Source organism: Danio rerio, chromosome 21 (assembly GCF_052040795.2).
Source record: "Danio rerio strain M-AB ecotype USA chromosome 21, GRCz13ab, whole genome shotgun sequence".
Classification (NCBI taxonomy): domain Eukaryota; kingdom Metazoa; phylum Chordata; class Actinopteri; order Cypriniformes; family Danionidae; genus Danio; species Danio rerio.
The window spans coordinates 7,317,501-7,340,191 of NC_141041.1; the positions used below are offsets into that span (position 1 = coordinate 7,317,501).

A 22,691-nucleotide genomic window follows, 5' to 3' on the forward strand; every position below is an offset into this window, starting at 1 on the left:
GCGTGCGCGCTCCCGACAGTGCAGCTGTCACCGGGGGCGCGTGGCCGAGCTCTGCGTCTGAGAGCGCGCGCAAATGAACGAGCGTGCATTTGAACATCATCCGTGACATTTTGAGGAAACGTGCGTGCAAAACCGCCGCTTTTTAGGCGCCTTTCTCATATCAGGAAGAAGTGAGAGAGATACACATTACGCTAAACCCCGGGAGACACACACACAACACCCCCCCACGCAAACACACACACATAACGCGCGCACGCACACACGCGCGGATCCGAGGAGCGACAGACACGGGCTCTGTTCCGCCGCTGAGGTTTGGACTACAAACATTCATCAGAAACGCACGAATCGTGGATTTTTACGTGAAGACCGAGAAACCATGAGCTGGGGAACCGAGCTATGGGTGAGTTTCATACCGCTGTCGATTAACGGTTTAACGTCTGTAAAGCAAACGACGTTGGGAACGTCAATGCAAATGTACAGCCACTGGATCTTACAGCACATCTTATACTGACAGGGTTTACATGAGTGTATATTAGAGAATCTGTCTGTGTTTATTGGCTATATTGCAAATATGATGCCCAGCAACAGCATATCTGCATCTCAAAATATTTTATGCATTATATTTATGTTTAAATAGGTATATTAGTATGGATTGTGTATCTATAAATATTCAACGTGTTTAGAAAATTAGTTTTATGGTGGGAATAATTAAATAAAACGATATAGAATTGAAATACACTCTATTTTGCGGTACTTTATCGAAATAAACGCTGTTTTATTATAAAAATAAATGATAAATTTACTATCTATCTATCTATCTATCTATCTATCTATCTATCTATCTATCTATCTATCTATCTATCTATATGTTCATTGACAGCCCAAATGTGTTTAATTTTAGTACATTTCTGTCATTTTTACACATATATTGAGAATATAAATAAAAACATAGTGTTTATATACACAGTAAAAAATGCTGGGTTCACAAATAAATTAAGTTAACTTAATCGTTTTTACAAATTTGAGTGGATTGAACATAAAACAATTAAGTTGTCCCCCCTAAAAAAAAAAACTAAAGAATTGTGTTGATTCAACTTGTATTAAATAAGTAAATAAGCAACAAAATGTTTATTGTATGCATAATGAGTGCATATTAACTGCATTGTAAAACATGGACAATTAGTCATGACAGTAGGGTTGTCGTGATGCCATCAATTAATCTTACGATACTATACCAGCTGAAGTATCACAATACCAAGTAGTATTGTGATACTGTAATTCATAACTCAAATTATAAAGAACATTGTCTGAAATACTATATTTTATGTTGTAACAGGCCCACTCGAATGTAATTCATAATTCCCCTGAGGCCAAAAAGAATTATTTGCACCCCACTTCATCTAATTCATTAACTCTTTTTGATTATTTTGTAGATAACTGACCAACAAAAATACATTAAATAAAAGATACAAATTATACCGGGTGAAATTCATTACAAAAGTGCATTTTTCCAACAAAATGAGACCATGTGAAGTGGTTAAAAATCGTTTCAATGTTTCCTGTTGCCATATTAGGTTTCTCCTTTATTAATTTTTTTCAGTCTTATCAGGTAACAATCCAAGGTAAAGTTTACATTTTCACTTTGTGAGTTGTTCTTTTAAAGAGATTGTTGAAGGTGCTAATAAATCATATAGCAGGAACAGAAATGAACCGATTCAGATGTGCGCTCGAACTAAAACGTTAGAAAACGTGCAATAGGCTACCATAAAGGGCGCAAATTCAACACGGTTTTGCAACCTTAAAGTGCTCCACAGACTATTTAATAAAATGATTTATTATTGCACAAACGTATAAGCATTTTAGTGACTTTTCCACATGCAACATTACCTATTGTAGATAAACCATTAATGACGATACCACAGTTTACAAGCTACAGTGGCACTGTCAGTACTTTGGAGCCATAGTATCGCGATATTACTATAGAACCGGTAAACAGTACAACCCTACATGACAGCATGTTTATAGTTCATTGTAACTTATTAAACTAAGTTAATCATGTTTTAACTTAATTTTATAAGTTATCCAAGCTATTAGCCAGTTTAACATAATATAAGTTCAATGGACTCAAAGGGGTAATTTGATTCAGCTTAGAAATTTAAGGCGACCAAGATTTATGTACAGTGTGCATAACATCTCACTATACTATATGCAGTACATTTATATATGTATTTTCTTTTATAAATATACACAGTTTATATATGCAGCAACACTGCATAAGCTATGTAAATAATATATTCTCAAAAAATAAGTATAAAACGGTTGTAATATGTACTTAAATATGTATATAGCTAATATAATTACGCATTAATAGTCTTTTAAGTGCAGTTTTTTTCCTTGTAATGTGATATTATTGTAGATATTTAGTGTTATGTTTGTGTTCATGTGTTGTTGGATTTGTTAGCTAATTTAAATATACATTGATAGTCTTTTAGTGCATTTTTTCTGCCTTGTAATGTGACATTGTTGCAGGTATTTACTGTTATATTTGTGTTTATGTGTTGTGTGATTTGTTAGCAAATATAATTATGCACTGATAATCTTTTTAGTGCAGTTATTTTGCCCTGTGATGTGATATTATTGTAGATATTTAGTGTTATATTTGTGTTCACGTGTTGTTGGATTTTTTAGCTAATTTAATTATGCATTGATATTCTTTCTAGTGGATTTCCTTTTGCTTTGTGATATTGTTTCAGATGTTTAGTGTTACATTTGTGTTCCTGTGTCGTTGGACGTGAACCATCTTGGCCTTTTCTCTTCTGCCTGCTGTTAGTTGTTATCACCGGAGTGTCTGTTCATCTCTGCGGGCCTGTTGTACTTGTCCAAGCACCTCGGGGGTATTTTTAGTCCGTATCGGTTGTGGTGCGGAAATGTCAGCCACACTGCCTGCCTTGTGTGTTGTGGGTCGATGCAATGCAAATTTTGGTGTAAGGACGCAGATTCTGTATACTCGGTGTGATGACGTTAAGCTTTAAGATCAAAATTGGATTAGTTATTTGCATTATTATATCACAGCTAAATGGCAAAGTTATTAGCCCTCCTGAATAATTTAAATTCTTGTTCAAATATTTAGCATGCGAGAGAACATTTATTTAAACATCATTTTAATAACAAATTTGTCTTTGCATTGATGACAGTACATAATATTATACTAATTATTTTGTAAGATACTAGAATTCAGCTTAAAGTGCAGTTTAAAGGCTTAACTAGGCTAATTAGGTTAATTAGGCAAGTCTTTGGACAACCGTGTTATGTTTTGTTGCCAATGAAAAATAATTTCTTAGGGAGCTAATAGTGACCTCAAAAAAAAAAAAAAAAGGATAAAAAAAATGCTTTGATTCCATCCAAGCTAAAATAAATAAAGAATGATAAAATACTAATAAAAATATTTAAAAAATGAAATATTGATAAAATAAATAAAATCAAAATAAAAAACAGCATATAAATTAAATGTAAAATAATAAATATAAATATAAAATATTTAATTTAAAATGAATATAAATAACTATACATAAAATAAACAAATATGGAATATATAAAAACAGGAAACACAGTGAAAATTAACATACTGCTCTTTTAAACAGCACTATAATTATAATAGAAAATAAAAATAATCTTTAATTTAAATTTAACTGTTACTTGCTTAGAACAGCTTGACATTATACTTTTGTTGTGTATAAATAAAGTTTGGCTTGCTCTTTGTAAACATCCTCTTCTGAAAGTACTGCTGGGTATTTAATACTACAGTACACTGCAATATCCCTTTTTCATTAGAAATGCTAGTCTTACATCCTTAATTTTAAAGGGCACCTATTTCACTCATTTTACAAGATGGTTTGATCTTGAAATACCCATCAGATTATTTATTATAGCCTCTAGAATCTCCCCATTTTGCTGTCTCAGTACAGTGTTGCTGTTTTTGTAGTCTGTGGCTTTAAATTCAAATGAGCTGCTTCTCCCCGCCCACTCTTTCCATGTGTGTGTCTGCTTCTCATGTGTTACATCAGATAAACAGTCGTCAGTGATAGAGACAGACACGGATGAAGCTGAAAACAGCTCATTAGTCAAAAAAACCAAGTGAGTTTATTTAATGTATTTGTGGTGGAGTTTATTCAAGCCTTTCTGAAATGATGAGTCACACACAAATGCCATTTGCAGTACACACACACACACACATACATATGCACGTATACTGACGCCATGCGGCCGTGGTGATTATCGCGGTTATGAATGACATAGCGATTCTACTTTCTTAATTACAAACATGCTCTGTTTTAAACATGTATTAAACTTATTAAAAAATCACGGAGAGTTGGAACAGATAATTTAATCCCAGTTTATTTGCACAAAAACGTTCTGCGGACATATGTATACATGTTATTATAGAAACATGGTGGTCAATCAATCGGAGGGCGGGAAACCGCTCCTACGTCATGTTGTGGTAGGCCTCAAAATCGCTAGGATTTGGGTCCTATTCTAACGTCAGGAAACTAAAAAAAGAGACTTATTGTGTTTATATCACTCCAATATGACAGTGGACACAGTATACCTACACACAGAGATGATTTTCATTATAGATGTTTTGGCTGTGCGAATATTTGAATCGCAGTTAGCTAATCGCAAGAGGCTTCGATATGAAATGTATATTATTTAACTTCCCTCACCCAGAGCAAATGCTTGACTGCTGTTTGTGTGTGATAGTCTTACTAGCCAATTGAGTGAGCACACTTTCGTTCTGCCCAATCAGAATTGCGCAACCAAACTACGGGGAAAGCCCACAATAAAACAAACAAACAGGTAAGCGCGAACCAGTGGGATGATGACATCTGCCGCTTCAGAAGCATTAATAGACTAACTAATAAGGGTGTCACGATTTCAATTTTAAATCGAAATCGATTGAAATTTATGCTCAATTTCGATTATCGAATAAAAAAAACAGAATCGTCGATGCTGCCTCGCCCCCATGTCACGTCAGCTTGGCTTGCCAAGCGGGAAAAAAACTTGTTGAAGTGCTTGTTAAACTGCAGACGCAGGAGACCCGTCGACAGAACTTAAACCCTCTCCTCTTTCAATGAAGGCGCTGGTGTGTAAGCATTTTGGATTTCCAGTGAGTTATGTTGACAACGTTCGTGTTGTCGACCAAAAAAAAAAACACAGTTTGCAAGCTCTGCTATGTATTAGGGTTAGGCCGATAGACAACACCAGCATCGCGATCCTCCGCTCCGCCTGCCCCCGTTGCAAATCCACTCTCGAAAAATACACACTCAGGCCCTGTTTACACTAATAGGTGTTAGTTTTTAAAGGGCATTTTATAACGATAACGATCCACATCCACACTGGCGTTTAGCATTTCTGAGCAGCCCTCCTTCCTCACTACCGCTGAAAACAGTGACCACACACACACACACACACAGACGCACACACAGCCATGCGCTCGAGACAGCAGGTCCAGGCAGTCAGCGGGTCAGTAGACTGCTTCAATCTTTCACTCACTTGTACTTAGTCATTTTAGCGAACACTTCAGATACTGTTGGCTGGTTCCTGTTGGTTGTGCGACTTTTTTAACGACGCCATTATAACAACACAGATCACTGCCTATTCACGAGTCCTGCAGAAAAAGTGATTGACAGGTGGTAATTATGTGTGCATCTTGCCTTTATTCATTTACTGTATGATTTGTTTACGGGTAAAACAAAGACCATGCAGGTCAGGTAGTTTAAACGGTAGGCTACAAATAATTAATTAGTTATTAATTAATTAATTATTCATAATCGAAAATCGAATGGAACCGCGACTTTAGAATCGAAAATGTAATCGAATCGAGGATTTGGAGGATCCTCAAAAATAACTAATATAAAAAAACAGCACGTCAGTAATATGAGAATAAGTCACAAACACCAAACAAAACCAGGTAATTTGTAAGAGCTATCGCTGAATTGTTGCCACAGCATGAGGAAATACAACAACCAGCACCTAAAATAGCACCACAGCAGCTATAAGAGTAGCGTCTTGCTAAAGTCAACTAAAAGTGTTGCCAGTGACACTCAATCTAGTAGCAAGCAAAGTACAATTTAAGAGTTGTTTGCTAATATAAACTAAGAGCTTTACCATTCCTTTTTTAACTAACGCACTGCATTTTTCGCAGTAAAAAGCTATGATACAGATTATTGAGCTGAAGCTTGATTACAAAATTAAATCGCAAATCAAAACAGAAAAATTGATATTTTCACCAAATCATACAGCTCTAGTTGGTGCCCTCTTAAAAGGCTATCACCACTGTATTGTGTTAACCATATGGGCGATCCGTATTGTGAAGAGTGCGATACAATATCTCTGAATGGTATATTAGAGGCTCCTATAGATGTCAGTGTCTGTGTGAAGAGTCTGGTTTAATGGGCCTTTTGCAGGTCAGGTTGGAGAGACCCCTCATGCCGGAGCCCGATTGATCGCTGACTGAATCCTCACAGTCTTTGTTTGTATTGATCAGCTTTTATAGACTGCATGACAGTAGCTCACTGACCTGCACTGTATCTGTGTAATGTGGTTTTTAGACTCTGGGTTGTTGTGCGTTTTATTGTCCTTCTATTCACACAATGAGAATCAGCTACATTAGATATATTTACTATTATACTGCCATGATTTTAGAGTTTAGTCTATTTCACAGCGATTTAAAAATACAACTAAAGATTAGACTACCAAAACAAGAATGTATAACAATGGTGGATTATATTATTGTAAATGTATATGTGCAGAGTTTATTATTGGCATCAAGTGGCATTTAGGTATTAACTATTGCAGGGGTCACCAACATGGTGCCCGCACATACTAGTAAGCTGCATCTAATATTTTTTGTAGCTATTCTTTTTAAATCACTCTTGCATTGGTGTAAAATTTAAAATGACAAAGTTATATATTTAAAAAAAACATATTCAGACCACATCTGTTTCCAATCATTGTTGACAACTATTTTGAGAAATCATTAGCATGATCAGTGTCTTCACATAGATGAATATCGTTAATTATTAATAATAATTGAGCAAATTTGTTATTAGGAAGTGTGTATCAAACTGGTAGCCCTTCACATTAAACAATACCCAAGAAGTAGCTCTCAGTTTCCAAAAGGTTGGTGACCCCTGAACTATTGTATTATATACCGTTACGAAAGGGTCCCAAAAACTGTTAGGGTTTCTATTTTGGTATTATTCATATCTTCCAAAGGTACCAATAGAAATAATAGCAAACTATTTATTGACCTTATTCTTCACGTACAAGCGGACGCAGCCATTGGAATATTTTTGGCTTGAAACTTCCCATCTCATTGACTTCTATTGATTTTTAGTTGTTAAAAAAGCTTGTTGTTTTGCTTGATGTTACAAACAGGTATTTTCTTCTTATATCTATTCTACATGCAAGTACTTGACAGTTTTTTGCTGTTTATTATTCATGGTAATTTGACCTATAGGAATATGTGAATCTTGAAGTTCAAAAACAATTGTATAAATGGTCAAAAAAGGTCAATACAGTACCAAACGGTACTGCTCAGTGGAAAATAGTGTTATCATCATCAACTGGCCTGATGCATAATTCAACGTTATTAGTTATTTTTTTGTGCATCCATTCGTATCACATAGTGATTTGTATGCAAACTTGAACACTTATTTTTTTAATAAATCAAAGTAAAAACGTTTAAAGTTTTAAAAACGTTTTGGCACATTTTTGACATGTAAACACACTCTTAAACAGCATTTGAGATGGTGTGGTTAAGATTTGTTCACTGGTTTGTCCTGTTATTTAAAAGCATCTAGGTTATTCGTGGTTTCTTTACATTTTAATAAAACATTTAACATTTTTATTACATAATAAATAGGTTCCCATAGAGTGTTAATTTATCTTATTATCATATAAAAATATATTCTCATCAACTGAGCTCCTCAGTAAATATTTCAGACATTTCTTCTTGATGTTCCCATTAATAATGATTTCCAAAATTCGCATATAATATGCATTTTTTTACGTTTGAAAGGAGACCAATTTTGCCCCTTTTTACAAAATGTAAAATAAGCCTGTAATGTCCCTAGAGTGTGTATGTGAAGTTTCAGCTCAAAACACCACACAAAAAATGTTTTATAACTCTTTGAAGTTTCCTCTTTTAGGCTTTGATTTTAATTGTGGTGTTAAGGTGACTGTCGCTTTAAATTCAAATGAGATTGGGCTCTTTCCAAAAGAGGGTGGAGCTACAAATGCTTATGTGTCAGCATAGTGGCAGTTTAAAAAACAAGACTAACGTCATGCTAATGAGGAAGAGATGGTCACTAATGGGCGGGGCTTTCCCACTCTGATGACACTTACAAAGGGAGAATGTCAAAGGGTTTCTGCAGTCTGTTTTCACCGAGTGTGATTATAAAAAATAGAATTAATTAATTTATACCATTAGAAGCTGTTTCCACATGAGCTCCTTATAAAAGTAATTTTTGCATAATAGCTCCCCTTTAAAATGTTTTTTAGAAGCATTTAAATGTTTGTCCTTAAATTATTTTGCAATTATTTTTAAAACTATAGTATGCAATCAAATACAAGATACAAAGAGGGCTGAACAATATATCCTTTCAGCCTCGATATCACAATGTGCACATACACAATAATCACATCTCAAGATAATATATTTATACAGGATTTATATAATTTATGCAAACAAAAATGATTATTTGTCTGGCTTCTAGTCCAAATATCCACATTTCAAAGCAAAAACAAGATACTTTAGTTACTCCATTGGCAGATAAGTGTGCTTGTTTCAAAGAAATACTCTTAACTTTGACTTGTTTCTTCTGAAAGTGAAAACAAATCAATTTTTTTTACTTGCTCTAAGAATTTTTCGATATTCTGAATAGGAATGAGACAAAGCAAGGTAAGAAAAGCTTTGTTTTGCATTGTGATTATTAGGGATGTAACAATATTGTAAATACCATCATACCTCAATTGCAATTTCTTTCAATATTACCGTGGTTGTGACTCAATAAAATCATAGGTCTTTTGGTGAAAAGTTTGCTCAGGCGAATGGAGCGAATGGGAGGTAGCGGAAACTACAATTTTCATCAGCCCAGGCGTGGCCATCATCCTTTGCGGTCTGTTGTCGCTACAGATCCAGTAATGCAGAAATGGAGTGTGCTGCTAGTAGCGGCAAAGAAAAAGAGCTAAAAATGGTCGAACCTAAAGCGGGTTTTAAATCAGATGTGTGGAAGCATTTCAATTTCTCTCTGAAAAGAAACAAGAAAGAAGAAAAGGTGACAGAAAAAAGGGTATGCAGGCACTGCCAGACTGTGCTGAAATACAAGTCGGGGAATACGACTAACATGATGGGGATTCTTTTAGTCAAGGGGACAGCAGAACACAGCACACTGCTCTGATTGATGGAGACATTGACTTGTACCACCAAGAGACCTCTATCTCACTCATGGCTTGTCCCTTCGAGTGGTGTTTTTTTTACATGGTTTAATATTTTTTGTTATTAAAATTGAATAATTTAAGTTCCTGTTTGAAAGTTTACAGATAGATAATTTGTATGTCATTGATCTGTTCAGTGTTGAGGTAACCTGAACATTCTCGCACTTTTTTTGAGTCTCTTCAATAGTTTTGTTTTTCCTTTAAATGATTCAATAAATACCGTACCGTGCCATTCATACCGAGGTATTACCGTATCGTGAAATTTTGATACCGTTACATCCCTAGTGATTATTCAACGTTTGTACATGAATACTATTAGACTCATCAGAAAACTACGGAGACCCGGAAGGGACGTGATGGTGGAGAAAAAAAATGGGTGGGATAAAAAAAAAAACGAGTGATAGGTAAACATATTTTAAAAAAGTTTTTGCGTTCCCTTGCAAAGATGTCTTGCGTTCCCTTGCAAAACTGTTGTTCGACAAACAATTCACTTCATACATGACAACCCACCTGTTTTTGCAGGGATTGTCCCATATTTTACAATTATATCCTATTATCCTAGCAAGGACTGTCAGGATATACTAAACGCAAAGAGTGGAAATTTATACATTTAAAGTCAGATTTGTGACCGACCTTGCTGCATAATATGACTTTATAGTAGTTTTATTTTTCATTAATAAGAGGAGAGAATTTAATATGAATTGTGAAAGCTTTTATTTTTGCGGTTGTTATAATTTGTTTACTATACGTTCACTAATAAGATTACTGTAATCTGTGCCATTATTAAATGTTGTACGTCGCATGTTGTCTCCCATTTCGCTCCTGCGCTATTAGGAGATTACACACACTTTATCTAATCACCGCTCTCACGCTAATTGACCCCATTTAGTAAATCTGTACTATATATTGATCATTAGCCTCATATTTATCATCCCTGGTGTGAACGGGATACTCAAGGTTGACTTTTGTCCTCGAATTAAGAGGGTGAGGTGAGGCTCCGTCAGATTTAGACACAGATTTATAATGCAGCTTTGGAATTAAATGAAGAATAAAGTAAAATATGTTCATTTGGGCTCTGAGTTTTAATTTTAGTGGTCAGAACATTTTGCACACTGGAAAAATGTTGGTGCATTCACTATCTGACTAGTGCATGACTCACACACACACACACACACACACACACACACACATACATACACGCACACACATAAAAGAGCCAAGTAAATGAGGAGGCCAATATAATGCGTCACAACCGTAAGCTGCCGTCTGCCATGTAGTGGATGCCCACTGGCACCAATCCAACATACACAAACACTTAAACACACACACACATTCACGCAACACGTTCACTTATCTCACACGCAAAGGTCCGAGTGTCTTTTCTTGTGTTTTCTCTATTCAGCAAATTAAAGCGATACCCTCAGCAAGCACGTGATGACCTTTTGTTAAAAAATCAGCACAAATTTAATACCACTGGTGTCCTTTGTGCTGCACAGGGAGAATGAAGAGGCTATATTTGTGACGAACAGAAATAGTAAGAGTCGTAGTGTGCGGTTTTATAGTACATTCTGCTAATGTTTGTGATTTTATTTATTTAGCTTATGTCTGTGTTCACAATTGTATGCTAACATATCTCTGGAGCCAGTCCTTCCAGCAGTTTAATTTGTGTCAAATGTTTCTTAAGATAAAAAAAAAAACACAATTTCTGCGTATTTTCACAGCAAAACACAAGATTTGATGCAAATTATGCCACAAGTTTTAAGAAAAGGTGTCACTTTAGGCCACAAATATATATAATTATTCATAAAAATGTCCTTGTATATCCTGTAGGAACTGACTGATAGATTTGAAAAATCCCAGGGCCAGCGTGAGAGATGCTTGGGACAGTTGACAGGATAATTACTGGCCCGATTGGGACAGTGCTGCCTTGTCACTAACATTTAATTGGTCTGCTACTATTTGTCAATTGCGTGCATTTTAAGTTTAGTCTTTAAACACTACCTTCTCTGTGATGTTGTAAACACCATATTGCTTTTTGGTTCCTCTTGTCTGATTTGATGTTTTGAGCATGCTATTTTTTCCCGTAACCTGATAACAGCCAGTACAGCGAAGAAACGGCAACATTGCGGCAAGATCAAATTATAAGGCTAAAAGAAAATGTCTGTTTCTAACGTCTTGGAAGCAGACATTTACGTGTGAACAATGCGACAAAAAAAAGTGATAAAAAAAATGAAAAAAGTAATGTTTTGCACGGTTTGCCATCAGTTTGACAAGTCGGCTACCTTTTGTTAAATAATTTCGAACAACAATAAAATACCTCCACATTTTCCCCTGCTCTTTTTGTTTGGAAAAAACTTTTATTAACATGCTTTTAAGTATTGAAATTCTAGATTCACTTTATTTTTGACATATTATTTAAAATATGTGGCAAAAAATAGCTATTAACTTCCTTTTTTTTGGTGGGGCCAGTGAAAATTTGGTAGGGCAAGTAAAAATCTGAACCACTGGCCCAATCGGACCAGTAGAAAAAATCCTTAGCGTTGAACCCTGCCAACTATTAACTAGAAGAACACGTAGTTTACTATTTCTTGAAAGCTGAAAATGTAAGTTGAACTATATGATTTATTCATTGTTTCAACAATGTTTATTAGCATTTTTTTTTATTTTTATGATTTAATGATCTAAATTCTTATACTAAACGAAACGTGTAATAGATATTTCTTGATCTAATGAAATTTAAAGGCAAAAACAAAATATGCCAAGGTGCAAACAATTAGACTCTAAAACACTATAATGAACACCTCTGCGGATAATATAATTCTTATTATCTTTCATAATTTTTTTCTTGTAACCTCCACATTTAGTATTTATTTTCAGCTCAGTTTCCACTTTAGGTCACTCCAGCCAATAGCAGAACAGCCCATACTAAGGGGGTGGGTATAATAAAAGTAAGGCCTCTTTGGTCATCTGATTGGTCAGTTTTTTTTTTTTTGTATAATTTTTTTAGGGGTTTTCACCTTTATTGAGATAGAACAGGGGAGATTTTACAAACAGGAAAGTATGGGGAGCAGAGATGGGGGAAGGATCGGCAAAGGACCTCAAGCCGGGAATCAAACTTGGGTCGCCGTGAGCACCTTGTTGCTAATGTGTCGACGCACTAACCACTAGGCTATTGGCGCCGACATGATTGGTCAGTTTTTGATAAACTACCAACATACACAACAGACAAATGCTTGACACTTAATATAAAGTTAATTTATCGCACCTGTCTGTAAAATGGGGATTGCATATAAAATGCAAAGCATACATGAGTATTTATGAAAATGAATATTATTATACTTTTTTTCAGTGAATATTTATGAATGTGTGTGTGTGTGTGTGTGTGTGTGTGTGTGTATGTATGTATGTATATGGGTGGCACGGTGGCTCAGTGTTTAGCACTGACCTCATAGCAAAAACGTTGCTGGTTCTAATCTCCGCTAGGTCAGTTGGCATTTCTACGTAGAGTTTGCATGTTCCTCCCATGTTCATGTGGGTTTCCTTCGGGAGCTCTGGTTTCCCTCACAGTCCAAAGACATGCGGTATTGGTGAGTTGGATGAACTAAATTGGCAGCAGTGTATGAGTGTGTGTATAAATGAGTGTGTATGGGTGTTTCCCAGTACTGGGTTGCAGCTAGAAAGGCATTTGTTGCATAAAACATATGCCAGAATAGTTGGTTCATTCCACTGTGGCGACCCCTGATAAATCAGAATGAAGCCGAAGGAAAATGAATGAATGAATCAATATTTTGGTGCATTTTAACCAAAGTTTAATAAATTGTTTTGTTGATTTAAAATAAGTGTTAAGTTACCTAACATTTTTGGGAATAGAAAGATAAAACATTTTAATTTAAACATAATATTACAAAATAATGGAAATATAATTACAAACTGCAGTATTTCAATTACATTTCATGTTTTTTTTCTCTTCATAAGTATGTAATATTTTAACATTAATTTGGGTGTATTAATTTTTGAACCGTTATCTTGTTAGATTAGCCCAATCTTTACATTTGATACTGACTAATCTAATGTACATGCGCAAATATAATACTGTATTGTAAAGCATCCTATAGAAAATATTCATTTAAGAGCGTGATCTGTGAGGGGTGTGCTGAGCACTATACTGTAATCACAATACTCTCAATCTCAATTTGTTATGTGTCCTACTTTGCAGTAAATTGCTCTAATATGGTAAACATATCACTAGCAGACTGTGTTATTTAAAGCTCAGTGAAAGTGATCAAATCTCATAATGACTCTAAATGTTCTTTTTCCTGCTTGTGTACACAAACACACACACACACACACACACACACACACACACACACACACACACACACACACACACCAATAATGAGATGTTATAATTCTTTTATCATATCATTTCCTTGTCTAAACCTATCCAGTTTTCTGTAGCAGGTGAACCGTTTTCTCCATTTTCATCATTCATTATTTCCTTGTTTTTTCTTCATTGTGCTTCAGACTGTGTGTTTGACTCCCGCTGATCGTTTAATCTCAGTGATTCAGTGCTTGATCCCTGCTGATTCACTCGTGTTGACTCAGTGAATCAGCGGGGAGTCGATTCATAAAGGAGAGCAGTAAAAAAACAAGTGGCATAGAGACAGTGTGGGATGCTGAAAGGCTATTGGCTGGACGCTTACAAAAAATCTGGAGCACCATTGAGGAATGCTGGAATGTTATTAGCCTCTCCTGTTTATTACAGCTGGAGAATAGCAATCTATATACCCTGTAATTTCACTTATTAGCTTTTGTGTGTGCGTGTGTTGCATGACTAGTTTTTCTGAGCCAATGAACCACAACAGAATGCAACGACCAAACAAGTTCAGCTGCGACCACACCACATAAAACAACCCCCCAGAATGATCAGCATCTATTTTGTGCGGAGAATGTGTTGCACTTGTGTTGAATTCAAATGTGCTGCATAGAAATGCTCTGCATACATTTATATGCGTTTCAATTGTCGTAAATGTTAAACCTGGTGTTTTTGTAGGATTTTAGGGTCTATGTTCATTCATGGATAAAAGAAGAGCAGCGTAAACATTCTTCATAACATCATAAAAAAAGATAAAAAAATGTAAATAAATAAATGAACAATTGCAAAATACAGTAAAATCTTTGAAACCTTTGTTTACTTCAGAGTGTAAAAGATTATATGAATATCTGTAATTATTATATGAATTGTTATATATGCTATTGATAATATTTATTAATAATACAATTATCATAATTATTATTATCAATAATAAATCATTTAATAATAATAATATATATAAATTATAATAATAATAAATGTTTATATGTTTATAAATATATATAAAATATTCTATATGTTTTATTATTATTATTTGTATTAGAATTATTAACATAAATTATTAAAATTAATAACCAAATTGTATTATTTCCCTGTAAAATGAAAAAAAAAAGAATCATTTAAAGTACACAGTATAATTCACATACTCTACCCTTTAGATATTACTACTTCTATTATGTTTGCTTGTGGTAGATTATGTGAAATACTGTTAATGCTAATAATAATAATAATGTAATAATAAATTTTTACATTTACATATTTAACAGATATTAATATTGATATTAAGATTGGCATGGTGGCTCAGTGGTTAGCACTGTCGCATCACAGCAAGAAGGTCACTGGTTCTAGTCCCGGGTGGGTCAGTTGGCATTTCTGTGTGGAGTTTGCATGTTCTCCTCGTGTTTGTGTGGGTTTTCTCCGGGTGCTCCGGTTTCCCCCCCAAAATCCAAAGACATGTGCAATAGGTGACTAAATTGGCAGTAGTGTATGAGTGTGTGTGTGTGTGTGTGTGTGTGTGTGTGTGAATGCAAGAGTGTATAGGTGTTTCCCAGTACTGGGTTGCAGCTGCAAGGACATCCGCTGCATAAAATATGTGCTGGAATAGTTGGTGGTACTTTCCGCTGTGGCGATTCCTGATTATCCGGGACTAAACCGAGGGAAAAAGAATGAGTGAATTATGATGATAATAATAATAATGGTGAGGCAGTGGCGCAGTAGGTAGTGCTGTCGCCTCACAGCAAGAAGGTCGCCAGGTCGCTAATTCCAGCCTCTGCTCAGTTGGCGTTTCTGTGTGGAGTTTGCATGTTTTCCCTGCGTTTGCGTGGGTTTTCTCCGGGTGCTCCGGTTTCCCCCACAGTCCAAAGACATGCGGTACAGGTGAATTGGGTAGGCTAAATTGTCCGTAGTGTATGACTGTATGTGTGAGTGTGTGTGGATGTTTCCCAGAGATGGGTTGCGGCTGGAAGGGCATCCGCTGCGTAAAAACTTTCTGGATAAGTTGGCGGTTCATTCTGCTGTGGTGACCCCGGATTAATAAAGGGACAAAGCCGACAAGAAAATGAATGAATGAATAATAATAATAATAACCTCACTAAATAATGATTATGTTTATTAATAGTTTATTATTGCAGTATTATAATAGTTTCATATAACATTGTAATGAAGTGGGCGTCACAGTGGCGCAGTGGGTAGCATGATCACCTTACAGCAAGAAGGTCGCTGGTTTGAGTGCCGGCTGGGTCAGTTTGCATTTCTGTGTGGAGTTTGCATGTTCTCCTCATGTTTGCGTGGGTTTCTTCGGGTGCTCCGGTTTCCCCTACAAACACAATCAGTATAGGTAAATTGAATATTTAAATGGGCCATAGTGTATGCGTGTGAATGCAAGTGTGTATGGGTGTTTTCTAGTGTTGGGTTGTTGCTTTAAGGGCATCCGCTGCATAAAACATATGCTGGAATAGTTGGCGGTTCATTCCGATGTGGCGACCCCAGATTAATAAAGGAACTAAACCGAAAAGAAAATGAATGAATGCACATAATAAATAAAACTTTCATATTAATAAATAATACAAAATAATACTATAATACTAAAAGAAAGTTGAATATTGTGCTGTGAATGTAAAAATCAGGAATTTCAGAGAAATAATTTAAAGGGTCAGCATCAAGGACACACTGCACCTTTACATCACTTCTGTCCTTTTACCCTTGAGTGTGTCGTCCTGCAGTGACTCTGTAATGAAAAAACGTTCAACTGTATCTCCAGCCTACTTTACAGTCCCTGCGGGTGTCATTGTGTGTGTGTGTGTGTGTGTGTGTGTGTGTGTGTGTGTGAGAGAGGGATATATGGAGTGTAAGTGCTTTCCAGTGTAAGGAGAATAATTAGCTCGTCCTGTGAGCAGAAACAGCACTGTTAAAAGTGAAAGACAGATATGCTGGTGGAGACGCCATTAAGTGTGTGTGTGTGTGTGTGTGTGTGTGTGTGTGTGTGTGTGTGTGTGTGTGTGTGTGTATGTGCAGGTTTGTGTTCATTTGTAGGTAGTGCATGAGCATGTGTATTGTGTAAATGTGTGTACTGTATGTGGTGCGTGTGTGTGCTTGTTACATGTGTAAGTGTTTATGTGGTATGTGTGTGTGCTAGTCTATATGTGTGTTTATGTATGTGTTCATGTATGTTTGTGTGTGTGTGTGTGTGCATTTTACATGTGTATGTGTGTGTCTCTGTGTGTGTGTCTATGTAGTATCAAGCACACAGTGGATGGTGAATGCCGGTGCAGTCATGCTTTAGCAGTGACGTCATAGCAGTAAATCACACACAGTTCATTCTCGTGTCAGAAAGCTTACATTAGTGAGAATAAAAGCGCCGCTCGTCTCTTTCACTCTGTGAAATGTGAAATGCGAAGATAAGAAGTGTTATGGATGACCATGTGTTATTCATTTAGGAGCACATTCACTGCAAGCAACAATGTTTGTATTTTTACAGAAAAATATGATGATGTCCAAGTTGTCAGGAAAACTTTAACATTACAGGTCAGGATAATAAAATCATTTCAAGAGTTCACACTTAGCTGATGATTGATGATAAAGCTAGTTTGGCGTGCTGGCCTGGGAGAGTGCCCTGAGCTTATAAGATCCTCGAGCCCTGGGCTCCCTCCCGTTGCAAGGCGAGAGGGGAGTTTGAGCTCAGGTAGACCTCGATGACTCCCCCTTCTGCTTATTGTAGCTAAGTGTCAGATATAGATGCTGAGAAGGTGTACTCAGAGTTTGGCTAAATTATTTTGGATTAATTGTTTAGGGTGCTTGATTTTGAACTGTGGGAGGAAACCGGAGGACCAGGGGAAAACCCACGCAATCACGGGGAGAACGAGCAAAACTCCACACAGAAATGTCGCCTGGTTTAGAAAGGAATTAAACCAGGGGCATAGTGCTACATCAGGGGCAACAGCGCTAATCACTGGCCACCGTGTCGCCCATTTGAAAGGAGGGAAAGTAAGTTTGGGGGGGAGAGGGGGTTCTTCAAGATGAAGCTATTGAGATGAGAAAAGTCTGGTTATTTATAGTGAGTTAAGGATCGTCTAATAATTATTCATTCATTCATTTTCTTGTCGGCTTAGTCCCTTTATTAGTCCACACAGAAATGCAAACTGACCCAGCCGGCACTCAAACCAGCGACCTTCTTGCTGTAAGGTGATCATGCTACCCACTGCGCCACTGTGACGCCCACTTCATTACAAGGTTATATGAAACTATTATAATACTGCAATAATAAACTATTAATAAACAATCATTATTTAGTGAGGTTATTATTATTATTATTATTATTATTATTCATTCATTCATTTTCTTGTCGGCTTTGTCCCTTTATTAATCCGGGGTCACCACAGCAGAATGAACCGCCAACTTATCCAGCAAGTTTTTACGCAGCGGATGCCCTTCCAGCCGCAACCCATCTCTGGGAAACATCCACACACACATTTACAGACACACACTCATACACTACGGACAATTTAGCCTACCCAATTCACCTGTACCACATGTCTTTGGACTGTGGGGGAAACCGGAGCACCCAGAGGAAACCCACGCGAACGCAGGGAGAACATGCAAACTCCACACAGAAACGCCAACCGAGCCGCGGGTTCGAACCAGCGACCCAGCGACCTTCTTGCTGTGAGGTGACAGCACTACCTACTGCGCCACTGCCTCGCCTCTAATAATTATTTATAATAATTAATAGTATGTTATTAGCTAAAGTTGGAACAGCTGTGAACACATGATCCTCTTGAAATTTGTTTATAAATAAACTTCACTAAATAGACCTATCTGTAACACAATATTACTCTGCTGTGTTATTAAATAAAATATAATAAGCCAGAAGTAGGTCGCTGGTTCGAGCCTCAGCTGGGTCAGTTGGCATTTCTGTGTGGAGTTTGCATGTTCTCCCCATGTTCGCGTGGGTTTCCTCCGGGTGCTCCGGTTTGCTCCACAGTCCAAAGACATGTGGTACTGGTGAATTGGGTAGGCTAAATTGTCCATAGTGTACGAGTATGATTGAGTGTGTATGGATGTTTCCCAATGATGGGTTGCAGCTGGAAGGACATCCGCTGCGTTAAACAAATGCTGGATAAGTTGGCAGTTCATTCCGCTGTGGCGACCCCAGAATAATAAAGTGACTAAGCTGAAAAGAAAATGAATGAATGAATAAGCCAGATATCATAAGCATGCTATTCTGTGTGAGAGTTAAAGATCTTTCGATTTGTTTTTCAATGTTGTTTGTTTAATATGTGCAGTAGCTTATTAAAAACAAGTCTGCAGCTCTTAAATTATTGTTCATTAATGTGCCAATTGTAAAATGGTATTTGCTCTATTCTGTTTTGGAATTTTAAATACTGGTTTTAATGAAATCTGTATTCATCAAATCAAGAATCAAATCGAAAGCTTGTAAATCGAAATTGAATCAGGGAATCTGAATCGATGCCCAGGCCTAGTATTCACACTGAAATGCTGCTAGCATCACGTTGTAATCCTTTTTTTCTTTAATTTGATTGACTTAGTTGTGTCAGTTCTAGCTCTGACACACATATTCGCTTTGAACTACTTCATGATTTTTCTGTGGTGAGTGTAGCAGAAGGAAGTGGCGTGACAGGAAGTGAAGCCGAACATCCTCATGATAGGCAGTGTTGCACCGACTTTCTTAAAATGTGCCTCAGCTTTTTCATCCACTGTGCTGTGTTAGAGGCCCAGAGTGACTCAATGGCAGTGTTTTGCAACAGGAGGGTTTAACTCTTGTAGGCCGTATTATAGGTTTAAGAGTTTCCTCTGTGAGCTAAACAATGCTGCGCTGAGGAACAATACTCCCCCAACCACTCTAATGACTGCTTTTGTCTGCTTCTGTTGCGGTAAACATGAATCATGTGTACTTTTGGCACCAGTTGATGACATCATTTCCAATACGGTGGTGCTTTCTGATGACATCCCCTGTTTGGAATGATGGCCTGTTATTTGGCGTAACATTATGCATATATCCATCCATCCATCCATCCATCCATCCATCCATCCATCCATCCATCCATCCATCCATCCATCCATCCATCTATTCATCATTTATTCTTTTGTTTCATCCAACTATTCATCTATTCATCCATCCATCATTTATTCTTTCATTTCATCTATCCATCCATCCAAAAGGTTTTTCTATTGTTTTATCCATCCATGCATGCACCCATCCATTTATCATTTATTTATTCTGTAATTTTATCCATCCATCCATCCATCCAACCATCCATCCACCCATAATTTATTCTGTAATTTTTTCCATCCATGCATCCATCCATCCTTATATCCATCCATCCATACATACATCCACCCATCCATTTATAATTTATTCTGTCATATTATCAATCCATCCATCCATCCATCCATCCATCCATCCACCCATCCATATATCATTTATTCTGTTATGTTATCCATCCATCCATCCATCCATCCATCCACCTATCATTTATTCTGTCATATTATCCATCTATCCATCCATCCATCCATCCATCCATCCATCCATCCATCCACCCATCCATTTATTATTTATTCTGTCATATTATCCATCTATCCATCCTTCCATCCATCCATCCATCCATTTATCATTTATTCTTTTATATTATACATCCATTCATCCATCCATCCATCCATCCATCCACCCATCATTTATTCTGTCATATTATCCATCCATCCATCCATCCATCCATCCATCCATCCATCCACCCATCCATTTATAATTTATTCTGTCATTTTATCCATCCATCCATCCATCCATCCATCATCCATCCATCCATCATTTAATTTATCATTTATTCATTCCTCCATCCTTTATTATTTGGTTTCATCCATCCATCCATTCATCCATCCATCCATCCATCCATGCATCCATCCATCTTGTATTCTTTTATTCCATACATCCATCAATTCATTCCTCCATCCTTTTAATATTTAGTTTCATCCATCCATTCATTTATATTTTATTGTTTTGTGTTATCCATCCATCCATTCATAATTTATTTGGTCATTTCATACACCCATCCACCCATCATTTATTCTGTCATTTCATCCATCCATCCATCCATCCATCCATCCATCCATCCATCCATCCATCCATCCATCCATCCATCCATCCATCCATCCATCCATCCATCCATCCATCCATCCATCCATCCATCCATCCATCCATCCATCCAAGTGGAATTTCTACATATTTTACATATTTTACAGGTTGAATTGTTGTGTGATATGTTATGTGTGTCTCTCTGTGTTCTTTGTAAGTGTGTCTGTATACTTGTGCTGTGGATTTGTAGATTTTATGGTGCATTTGATTGCATTAGTTCAAATCTCAGAAACCTATGCTTTAATTTCGGGAACAAGCTCTTGAGTAAGAAAACAAGAGCTTTGTGGCTTTCCAGTGGAGTGTGTGTGTGTGTGTGTGTGTGTGTGTGTGTGTGTGTGTGTGTGCGCTCCCCCTCCGCTTGGAAGCTCACAAATGCATCCATTCACAGAGGAAGTCAAGTGTGGCAAAACATGTGATTGTTTCAGAGACAGAAACAAAGAGGGAGAAGCGCATTTCATAACTGCAGCACATTTGAGAGGCTCCAGCAGAATCAGTTGCTCAACTTTTCGACCAGCAAATCTAAATCAGTTTGGTTTGCTTGTGCAAAAGATGCAACCAACATGCTGAGTGGAATTTAAGCACAGAATTGAAGAACAACAGTTTCCATGTGGAGCTCCTTCACGAGTCTTGACACTTGTAAACAATCGCTCCAACGGGCTCGCATGGCTTACACCCTCACCCATACTCATCAGCGCTACCAAGCTGACCAATCACAGAGCTTGCGATAAAACATCATTGTGACGTGTAGTTATGAATTTTGAGAGGTGTGTGTCAGTGCTGGTGATGGCCAATCCATATGCGTGCGCTTTATGCAGAAGTATAAATCAGCCTTAAGCCAGGGATTCTCAACCGGTGGGCCTCAGTTACCCTGCAGGTGGGCCACAAGATAGCTTAAAATTAACTCTCAATATTTTACTATAATTCGTGAATTTCATTATTAATATGCTTAATTAAAAGGATCGAAGTAATGTACTTTTCCCCATTTCTCTGATTGATACTTCAATCTCTGCGCAAAAACAGCCTTATGATTAGTATGGGACGATAACGGTTTCAAGGTGTACCATGGTTTGGAAAGGTTACCGGGTCCGTGACGTCATCGACTTTCGCTTTAAGATTTAAAGGGCTAGCATTGCACCAGACCCCCGTAAGTGGTTTCGTTTGAAAGTGTAGAATCTATATTTTACTTTGGTTTTTATTCTACTGTACAAAAGTTATTTACACTTTAATACACAGTATTTTGATACCCGAGCTGGGTATTTTACATTGGTTAATTTTCATATGGTTCATATATGACACATGTACAAGTTATAGCTCAAATGAAAGCTCATGCTGGTGCTCATACAGTTCTAGCATTCTTTTTACTGAATTATATTCACATATCAAACAGTTGCCGAATGAATCGTGGTATTTCCATTTCGCAGAAGTGAAAACAATACATTTATGATCACTAAGCAGCCCCAGATAGCACAGACAGCTGTCATCTCTTACCTTATGCTGTGCACTTCAGGGCTATTCTCCTCTGTTTTTGAGGTGATGTGCATAAGTAATCCTTATATATGTCTGATGTGGGCCAAACACAGTGAATTATGTTTGATCAAACCAAAGAATAGTGAAATATGAAAACAATGATCGATCAGCACTTCTCATCAGTTGGAATACAATAACTTTTGCATA

The 22,691-nt window shown here is 36.8% G+C and overlaps 1 protein-coding gene across 16 annotated transcripts in view; it reads left to right on the plus strand.

Moving 5' to 3' along the window:
* Window positions 1-257: 257 nt before the first annotated feature.
* fnbp1b (formin binding protein 1b) overlaps window positions 258-22,691 on the plus strand; it is a 174,279-nt gene continuing 151,845 nt past the window's right edge. For all 16 annotated transcript variants that reach the window (XR_015519925.2, XR_015519927.2, XR_015519926.2 and 13 more), the window contains exon 1: window positions 258-400. Coding sequence is in view for 12 of the 16 variants with exons in the window: in XM_087300642.2 (XP_087156768.1) it covers window positions 377-400 (24 nt within the window). In the remaining 4 variants the exon portion in view is untranslated. The remainder of the gene's footprint in view (window positions 401-22,691) is intronic.